Source organism: Lipotes vexillifer, unplaced genomic scaffold, assembly GCF_000442215.2.
Source record: "Lipotes vexillifer unplaced genomic scaffold, Lipotes_vexillifer_v1.1 scaffold791, whole genome shotgun sequence".
In the NCBI taxonomy this organism is placed as follows: Eukaryota; Metazoa; Chordata; class Mammalia; order Artiodactyla; family Lipotidae; genus Lipotes; species Lipotes vexillifer.
The window spans coordinates 525,624-535,414 of NW_006793445.1; the positions used below are offsets into that span (position 1 = coordinate 525,624).

Genomic DNA, 9,791 nt, shown 5'->3' on the forward strand with positions numbered 1-9,791 from the left:
AGATACAATTTACTTCACCTTAATGTGTTTTAGTTAGTATTACTGCAACCCATAATTTACATCCGCAATCCGTAATCACACCTAACATCTCTGTCCCTCTACACCAAGTGTTCTGGACAAATCATCGGGCTCTTAAAGGCAGTATTTATAGGAAAACTCAACTTAGGTACCCCTTAGGGAAATGTGTGTAAGGATCAGATCTCCAGCTGTGTGGTTTTCTAAAATGGGGCACACTTTGGCCGCAGCTGTGGCTGTCTTGCCGTTTTCAGAGCTGGGAGACGAGGAGGCTGTTGTAATTGCTGACCCCCCTGTGAGCATGTGAGACTGGATAATATATGGAATGCAAAAAAAAAAAAAATCATCAAAAGTAAAAAAAAAAGGGGCACATAATCACCAATACACTTTTAGAATTCAAAGTCAGAACTTAGCCTATACAAATAGCTCTGCATTCATTTAGTCTCTATAAAAGTGAGGTAATAGGTGACACACCTTAATTTTCTTTTTCTTTTGTTTTTTTTGGCCACACCATGCTGCAAGTGGGATCTTAGTTCCCTGACTAGGAATTGAACCTCCACCCCCTGCAGGGGAAGCATGGAGTCTTAACTACTGGACCGCCAGGGAAGCTCCCCCCCACCTTTTTTTTGCATCTTAATTTTAAAATCTGACAAAGATTAGTTCAACACAAAAATCCAATTAAAAAAACCGGTTTTCAATAAATTTCAATTAATTATACTGATCATAAATGATTTTTATTAAGGAATGCATAGTCTTGTGATTCAAAACCAAATATTTTAAAAGAATGATTTACCTGATAATGATATGAAAGTATTGTTTAAAATTGTACTAAAAAGCAAAAGACATTTAGAAGAACTTGTCTCATTTTAGAAAACATAGACTTTAAGGATTAAAAGTAACTTTCCAAACACATTGCGAGAATTAAAAGCTCACGTCACAGAAACTTTCCAAACACATTGCGAGAATTAAAAGCTCACGTCACAGAAACGTTTAATAACAAACATCGACCAACGGTTTACAAGTTGTACAATAAATAAAAAAGCCTCCTAGTTTTTTTCCTCACCAAAAAAACATGAACTGATGAAATAACAATAGAAAGTTGACATTAATTTCTGAAGAAAAGGCACATCCAGGCAAAAGAGTCAAGGCGATTTGTAAAACGCAGAGTTACATGTACACGGTGCATAATCACTGCACGCAGAGGCGGGTTCCGGGAGACTCTGAGGTCCGGGAATGCGGTGCCAGCTCCGGCCGGTCGCCTGGCCGCGGTCCTCAGAGGCTGGACCTTCTCTCGGGCCGCGGTGCACACCTAGCAACGGCCGCTCGCCAAAGCAGCGGGGCCAGGAGGAGGCTGAGCGTGGTCACACTCAGGATGAGGAGGTACACCTGCCGGGGGCGGGGCGTCAGCGCGGCCAGGGGCGTGTCTCCACATCACGGTGTGCGAGCCTCTGGTGCCCGGACTGGACAAGGGCGCCCCCTTCCCCAAGAGGCTCCGGGGACTGGGGCGCCCCCCACCCCCACCCCAGCCCTACTCTCCCTAACAACCCCACTCCGCCAGCCGGGCAGAAACTCACCTCCCGAGAGATGACACGTGCTCTGCGTGCCCGGCTCCCCAGGACCAGAGAGAACTCGCTGACCTGGGCCAGCCCCGCGGCCACGATCCACTTGATGTACTGGCTGGGGTTGGGCAGCAGCAGAGACAGGACCAGGGCTGCCAGGGCGAACTGCCAGAGCGGCAGGTCACGCTCTGCCAGGCCGGGCCCGGAGCACTGCCCGCAGGAAGCAGGTTGGGTCCGGGGCGGGGAGGCCGCCCCAGCACCGCGCGGGAGGACGCACGGAGACACCCCGGGGAAAACCAAGGCCCTCCCGCCAAGCGAGTATCGTGCAGCGTTCAGAATGGAAACTTTGTTTTCAACGCAATGTAAAGAAAGCGCGGAGGAAAGCAGCCTGCGGCGGGCAGTGCAGTTCAGCCGCCATCGGGGCGCCGCCCCTTCTCATCCGCAAAGCCAGTGGCCACCGCCCAGGCCTCGCCCACTCCCAGAATCCCATGCTGACACGGGCACCTCAACAATTTGTAGTCACAGAGATCAGACAAGTGGAAAGTGGCAAAATAGTTCTCAGTGGCCGTTAAAGTGTACGTTTGTGTCACCAGAACAGGGTTTGCGGTTCTTTAGACTCACTTAGAAGTCAAATTACAGAGCAAGGGTGTCACTGGAGGATCCAGAGAGCAGTTTCTCCAGTCCCAGCTTCTGAAACCCCCATTTTCAACACAAACTCTGAGATGAAGGGCCATCCCGATCCAAGAAGCCCCAGCTGCCAGGCTGCGCTGGGCGGGGGGTATACACAGGCAGGAAGCGAGGCATGTGGTGTGACAGGTGAAAGCAAAGGCAGGGTGGACTCACAAGCAGGGGCCCTACCTTCATGGCCACCACCGAGAGCGTGAGGGCCAGCAGCACGGCGAGCTCGCGCAGCACGAAGGTGGGGAACACGTGAAGGCCTGAGGGACGGGGACGGGCGATCATCCGGGCTGGGCGGCTGGCCTCCCTGCTACCCCTACATCCACAGGCTCCTCCACCGGGACGGGAAGGGGCAGGGTGTCTCCCACCCACTCCACCCCGAGACCCCCAGCAGAGGGCCGGGTGACTCGGTGCTCCCCACCCTGTTTCCACGGGCTTCAGAACCTGCCTCTCGAGGAACCCAGAGTCTCTGGGGCTCTTGGACCCACTGAGCAGTGCAGGGTGTGAGCGAGAGGCCAGATGGCTGTGCTGTGACCGCGAGCGGGACTGCCCCCCTCCATGGGGTCATTCCCAGGGCAGCAGCCTTGACACACTAGTTTGATTTTTTTGTATTAAAATTAGAATTTCTTCCTGCACTTGGTGTGGACGTGCTGAAGTGGGCCTGCCACCCTGCTGAGCGGTGGACCCTCAGGACCACCAGTCAGGAGCCCCCGTCCCTCAGCTCAAACCTTCCCTCCTTCTAAGGGAGAGTCCCTCAGACCCTAGCCGCCACAGGGACTGTTTTCGCGGCACAAGCTAAGTAGAAACACGTGTGAGCAGATGAGACCCAGTGGGAGTGTCACCCCTGGAGGAGGAGGGTCACCTATGGACGCGAAGAACACGATGGCCAGGAAGTCGCGGACGGGCTCCATGCAGGACACGACCTCCTCAGCGACCACATGGCCCTGGGAGGACACCAGGGCTCCGGCCAGGAAGCAGCCCAGCTCCATAGACACGTCCAGGAGCTCGGTGACCTGAGGGGAGGAGGACACAGGTCACCTGCCAGCGTCTCTGCTGAGGACACACGAGAGGGCCTCTCGGACGCGGCGGGATGTCCCCATAAAACTGCGACAAGCCAGCTTCCCTGCCCCCGCCCAGGCCTCTGCGGTGTCCCAGGAGAACCCCACAGAAGGCACGGCAGTGGACGTCAGCTCACTGACCATGAGCGAGAGGAAACGGTCATACAACAGTTGCAACCATCGTTCGTGTAGGCTGCTGCGGACGTTTTGAGTGAGACTATTTTCCAAGATCTAAGCATTCGTGACACACTTTCTTTACCCTGAATCAATAAACAGCCCGACTCCCCCGGCATTAAACACGTGGCGCACAAAACTATTTCCCCACCCCCACCCCCGCCGGCGTCTAGAGGAAGGAAGTGGACACGGCGTTTAACTTGGGGAGGTAAATCCAGTGACGAGAACAGCAAAGACAGACGGACAATGTTCCAGGAAGCCCCACTGACGACTGTGTCAGAGCCCATCAGATGCCTGGGAGCGGATCCGACACAGGGCTCGCTGCCGCCACACACACGACACACGCCGGGCAGCGCGGACACGGACACAGGGAACCAAGGGCGCCTAGCGTTACAGGAACAGTCACAGAACTCCCTGTGCCTGGAAGCCGACCAGCCGAACCCATCCCCGTGACCCAGGAGACCACGACCAGACAGCCTGCGGAGAGGAGGCCGGGCTGGCCGGCCGCCTGCCTGGGGACAGCAGGGCGTCTGGGCCACCCATGCTCCGCCACGCGGCTTCTGTGCTGTGACCTTCGACTTCGACTTCACGGGGTGAGGAGGCGCTCGTGGAGAACAGGCCCTGACCACGGCCATCCACCCCGCACTGACTCGCCTCCCATGGACGGCAGGTCTCAGTGAGAAAAGAAAGCGGTGCGTTTCCAGAGGACAACACAGAGCATCTCCGTGAGCTGGAGCCGGAAAACACGTGTCACGCAGGACCCTGAAGTGCTGCCCTTAAAGAATGACCACGGCACCACGCTACAATTAGGAACTTCCGTTCAAAACAACGTCGTCAAGAGAGTGAAAGGCAAGTCACGAACTGCAAGATATTAGCAAAACTGTGTCTGACAAGGAATATTATTCAGCCGTGGAAAGGAATGAAGCACTGACATGCGCTACAGCTTGGGGTCAGCCTCTGAAACATGCTGGTCGGGGAGGAGGGCACAGCCACCTGGGGAAACCAGCCGCGGTCACGCAGGCCCACACGGCCTGGGCCTAGACCCGCACATGCAGCCTCACTCCCACGGCCCGGAACGTCTAAGCACAGAGGGCGCGAGTGAGCGGAGGCCTGGGGCGCTACACACCTTCCCCAGCGCCCAGCACCTGCAGCAGGTGCTCAGGAGACACGGGCCGCGGTGCGAGGCTGCTTCAGCTCAAGTGCCACTGGGTGGCAGCACGAAGCGCCGGGTCGGAGCGCTCTGCTGGGTGTCATTCCAGAGAGGACACTCCAGATGGGGTGGAGCAACGCACAAAACTGAAGTCGGTCACATACGTGAACGGCTCTGAGCAAAAGCAAACCTCAGTCTTCTCCCAAGATTACGAGACACTAGCAGGCAACGCAACTGTGTAAGGAAGTTGTTTTCCTCAGTGTCCTTTATAGGATTAAACTTTTCTCTTGACCTAACTGTAGGCTCACGTGCAGTTCTACGAAGTCATCCAGAGACCCCCGGTACCTTCCCCCGGGCTCCCCCACGGCAGCATCTTCCCAAGTCACAGCACGAGGTCACAGCACGAGTCCTGTGGGTGTGACACCGTGGAGCCACGTGGGCTGCCCGTGACCTCCGGGGTCCTCCCCACCACCCTCCCTCCTCAGCACCCGGCCAGCGGCCTTCCCCCATCTCTGATCTGTCTTCACGAACTGCACGGAAGTGGAGTGACACAGCTCCTGACCTTGGGGACTGGCTTTTCGAGTCAGCACAGCTCTCCGGCGACTCATGGACCCACGGTTCAAAGCTGGGTGGCCGCCCTGGCGTGGAGGGCCGTGGCTGGCTGAACTACGCGCCTGAGGAAGGCCATCTGGGCGGTCTGGGCCGATGGGAGTACAGCTGTTGTCACGCTCACACGTCAGTTTCCACATGAACACGGGTCTTCACTTCTCCGGCGCACGTCAAGGGGCGCAGCTCTTCCGTGCAGGTGATGCCCCCAGAGCTGGGACTGTTTACAGGGTCTCCGGCCCCTCCCCTGCTCTCCCATGAGAAGCCTGTCCCTTAACTGGGACGGCCGCCTCCAAAACAAGCCTCTATGGTGAGCTTTTCACGTTACAGCGAAAGAACTTATGCTGCTGACTAGCTTGTTCTCATCAAACAGAACAAAAAGTCGTTTTAAACTGTGATTCTTGCTTCGGATGCAATGCGTCTAAGACAGACTCGCACGGTTTCACACTCACAAACACCATCCCAGCAGAGAGCCTAGAGCGCGGGCAGAAGTGCCAGGCAGCACGACTGTGCACGGATAAAAACACCCACAAGTGTCTCACGTATGCCAACTGCTAGTAAAATGAAAGAAAAAGGACCAATCACAAGCTCTCGGTGAACAGAGGATAAGTCAGGCGATGTAAGTGGCGGGCATTTGGGGCCTTACCGTCAGCATGAGGAAGGTGAAAGCGGAGACTCCAAGGATGAGGACCTCCTTGTTCCCCTTGCTCTCCGCGTGCAGCCTCCGGCAGTACGGTCCCACGAGGTAGGTCCTCACGACAAGACAGAAGAGGAGAACCGCAGCAAGCGAGAAGAGGACCTGCCCTACCAGGCCCAGGACGCGCAGGATCTCCATGGCGACGCTGGGAAAGAGAGGGAGACGCCCGATTCTCCTCAGAATACACTCAAGTCCAACAAAATGACCTTTCATTCCTTTCTAACATTACAAAGTAAATGACCCAAATCGCAGACATTTTCATTTCTCAATGTTAGAATAAAATCCATCAAATATTAACCTCAGAAATTAAGTTACTTGAATCGAACATGGACGCTGAATTGTGTTGCAATTAATACTTTGGAGTAAGTACATTTTATAGGATGTAATGACTCGTGACTGACAGCTTATGTGTCTCCATCGATGACAGATGATAAAAGTCCTCACTGGGGATTAACCCCCATTTGAAATTCTTCATAAGGCAACAGTCGCTCTGTAACACGACACTGCAGGCTCCCCACCAAAGCATGACTGGGGGATGCCAGCGACTTTCAGAAAAGCCTTCCCTTATCCCAAGCCAGAACTCTGAATTTTCTGTTATTTAGTCATGGAGAAAAGGGTTCTGCACGAAGCCCTTTTTAGAATATGCCATTCAGATCTCAATATATTGTTAAGATCTCAACCTAATGACTTTCACAAGATAGGCACTATTGTGCATCTGTCGTGTTTATGGTAACATACATAGTTTTTAACCCCAGTTCCCCATCACATTTAGGAAACCCTTCAGTCCAAAATTCTGGTTTAAGAGCTCTTGATGGAAGAATATCAATCAGGTTTTGCTAAGAGAGGACTCACCCCTGCAGCCAGGCCTAGACCAGCAGCCCAGACACATCCCAGGTGTGTGATGCCTCAGGATGTCAGAGCAGAGCCTCTGTGAACACACACGGCTAAGGCTCAGGATGACAGCCCAGGGGAGAAGGCGGGGTCTGTGGCCTCGGCAGGAAGAGAAACCTGCTCGAAGTCCCAGCCAGGCCCCCAGAGCCCGGCAGCTGACGCCGAACACCTCACCCACCGCACGCGGTGGGGCTCCACCACCCGCAACCCGGACCCGGGCCTCAGGGCCGGCACCGGGCGCCCCTTCCCCAGCTGCCCTCTTCCCCCTGTACCCCAGTGACCCCTGACTCATCCCATTCAATTGGCTGCAGAGGCCAAAGCAACACATGGGGATGCGGTCTGATGTCCATGACCCGAGGGCCGGGGCCACGTCTCCTGGGCTGGACCCGGGAATGGATCGTCCAGGCTTAGCCACACTGGGGGCGGCCTGTGGGGGAGCTCGTGCGCCGTCCACGTCCACCCTTGACAGACGGCCCTGCCCAACAGGGAGAGGCGCCCCCGGACTTCCTTCCGTGGGGGGCAGGGGCCGGGGTGCTCTCCCACCCGCTTTTGCTGAGCTAGCCGCTCTCAGCGCTCACCTATCTGTTAACTGCGTTAGTCTCATTTTTCTCATTGATTTGTAGATCTTCATGAAATGAGAAACTTAACCCTCTGTCTTAAAATCAACTATACTTCGAGTTTAAACAATAAGACAGAACGTGTACACACATCTCTTTCCTATTTGTCTTTGGCCTGCTTACCTAATGTCTTCCTGTACATGTATGTGCATGTACACGTGTGTGCACACATGTATGTGTATATGTATGTGTGCAGGTCTGTGTGTGTGTATCCATGCGTGTGCGCGGGTGGATGTGTGTTTGTGTGTGCACGGACACGTGCGTGTATTTAAACATTCAAAGTATGAAACTTCAGTGACACGGATCGCATTTCTTGTTCTTTGTGGCTTCTGGAATCTGTGTTCTGCCTGAATGTCTTCAATGTTTAGTAATACATTCATCCATACTTTCTTCTAGAACTTTCATGGTTTTGCAAGATTTTAATCCTAGTAAAATCTGAATTACTGTATTTTTTATCATAGTTCCTGTGTTCTGTCCGTTACCTGTGAGATACCTGGAGGGAAGAAGGGAATTCCTTCCTTCAGGAAAGATCACGACGAGTTCCGAGGAAGCTGAATTAACAGGCAAAGCTTATACTAACACTACTATTGATCTTATTTAATAGTTTTCACTATAAGTTCTCCCTGGTTATCAAAACTGGAAAAGAGGTTTTCCCAAATTATACAGAAAAGTAAATAAACAATAAAATCACCGTAATCTACTCCTGTACTGGACACTGTGATACACATTTCTAGCCCCCATCTTCTTACGCAGTTAAAATAATACTGTATGTAATTTTTAACAGCTTTATTGATACATGTCTCATTTCACACAATTCACCCGTTTAAAGTATACAATTCAACGGCTTCTAGTCAGAGAGTTGTGCCACCACCACAGTCTCAGAACGTATTTCATCCCTGAGAGAAAAAGCCTGAACCCCTTACACTCACTCCCCAAGCCCAGCCCCCAGCACCACCAACCTGCTGTCTCCATGGATCTGCCTGTTCTGGACGTTTCATATAAACAGAATCGTTTGTGGGAACCATGGTGTGGCCTTTGGCGTCTGTCCTCAGGGCTCATCCACGCTGTAGTGTGTGTCAGCGCGTCATTCCTTTTTATGGCTGAATAACATTTCACTGTATCTTTTATTTACCTGACCATTAGCTAATGGATATTTGAGTTGTTTCCACGTCTTAGCTATCATGACTAATGCTGCCGTGAACATTCACGCACAAGTTTTTTTTTTTACTGTGGTAAAATATTCGTAACATAAAATTTACCACCTTCCCCATTAGTGTGTAACTCATGGCACGAGGGGCATTCACGTGGCTGTGCCGCCTTCGCCCCCCCCAAAGGTGACACCTGTGGACAGGTGTTTCCATTCCTGTGGGGTACACACCCTGGAGCAGAAGAGCTGAGTCACATGGCAGCTCCATGTTTCTCCTTCTGAGAAATACTATATGTGGTCTTGACTCTTTTTTACAACCTAACACAACGCAGGGCATTTTCCCATGTCATTAAAATTCTCGGTAAACATGGCCTCTCATGAAAAAACGGGAATTAAGTCAACAGGACCAGTACCAGTACTGGATGAATTTTTAAATTAGGAAGATAAAAAGAAAGGCTTTCCTAGTCTTCTGCCTGAGCCGTACCTGTCCGCCTGGCGGGGGCCTGGCTCCCAGGTGACGCCCGCAGCTCCCAGGGGCCCGGACACTCTTGGCCGCGGTTCGGATTCTGCCTGGGAAAGGGGGCTCCCACCTCTCCCGGGAAGGGCTTACTGTACATCCCAAACAGAACTCAAACGACTTTCAGCTAAAGTTACAAATCCTTTTTCTGTCTAAATGTTTGTTCAGTTACTTACCCTGAAAATCTGTAGCCAGAAGGACTAATGCGACAAAGGGTCGCTTTTCTGACAGTTAAAGACCTTTGGATCAAAGAAAAATGACAGACAAAGGCCTTCCTGACAAACGGCCTTTAACAGCTGCACATACGAGGGGCGTGTCAGGTGCCTTACGAGTCTCTCCTGTTGACAGCCAGCACACTGTCCAGGTTCCACCTTGTTCCCATCCTACAGGTGAGAACACAGCCTGCAGGGCTGGCAAATGGAGAGCTGGGGTTCCAGGGTGGCCACACACCAGGGCCGGAGCCTTCACCTCTGGGAATCTCAGTTAAAAACCATTCCCTCCTTCTACTTTCCCCGCCAGGCTGAGCTTCCTGAGAGCGGAGAAGAGATCTTGATCACTTTGGATTGCTGAAACTTATTACAATATCTGGCAAAAGGCAAATACTAAAAATACAAAACGCTTCCACCCCGCTGGTCAGCAATGAGGCAGCCTGTCCACGCTCCCCGGACGGGGCTCAGCAGGA

The 9,791-nt window shown here is 52.8% G+C and overlaps 1 protein-coding gene across 1 annotated transcript in view; it reads right to left on the reverse strand.

The window, feature by feature from the left end:
• Nucleotides 1-1,287: 1,287 nt before the first annotated feature.
• SLC9D1 (solute carrier family 9 member D1) overlaps nucleotides 1,288-9,791 on the reverse strand; it is a 23,169-nt gene continuing 14,665 nt past the window's right edge. The window contains exons 8-12 of the mRNA XM_007466358.1: nucleotides 5,887-6,082; nucleotides 3,115-3,265; nucleotides 2,433-2,512; nucleotides 1,590-1,739; nucleotides 1,288-1,401 (exon numbers count right to left, since the gene is read on the reverse strand). Of these exons, the coding sequence (XP_007466420.1) occupies nucleotides 1,288-1,401; nucleotides 1,590-1,739; nucleotides 2,433-2,512; nucleotides 3,115-3,265; nucleotides 5,887-6,082 (691 nt within the window). The remainder of the gene's footprint in view (nucleotides 1,402-1,589; nucleotides 1,740-2,432; nucleotides 2,513-3,114; nucleotides 3,266-5,886; nucleotides 6,083-9,791) is intronic.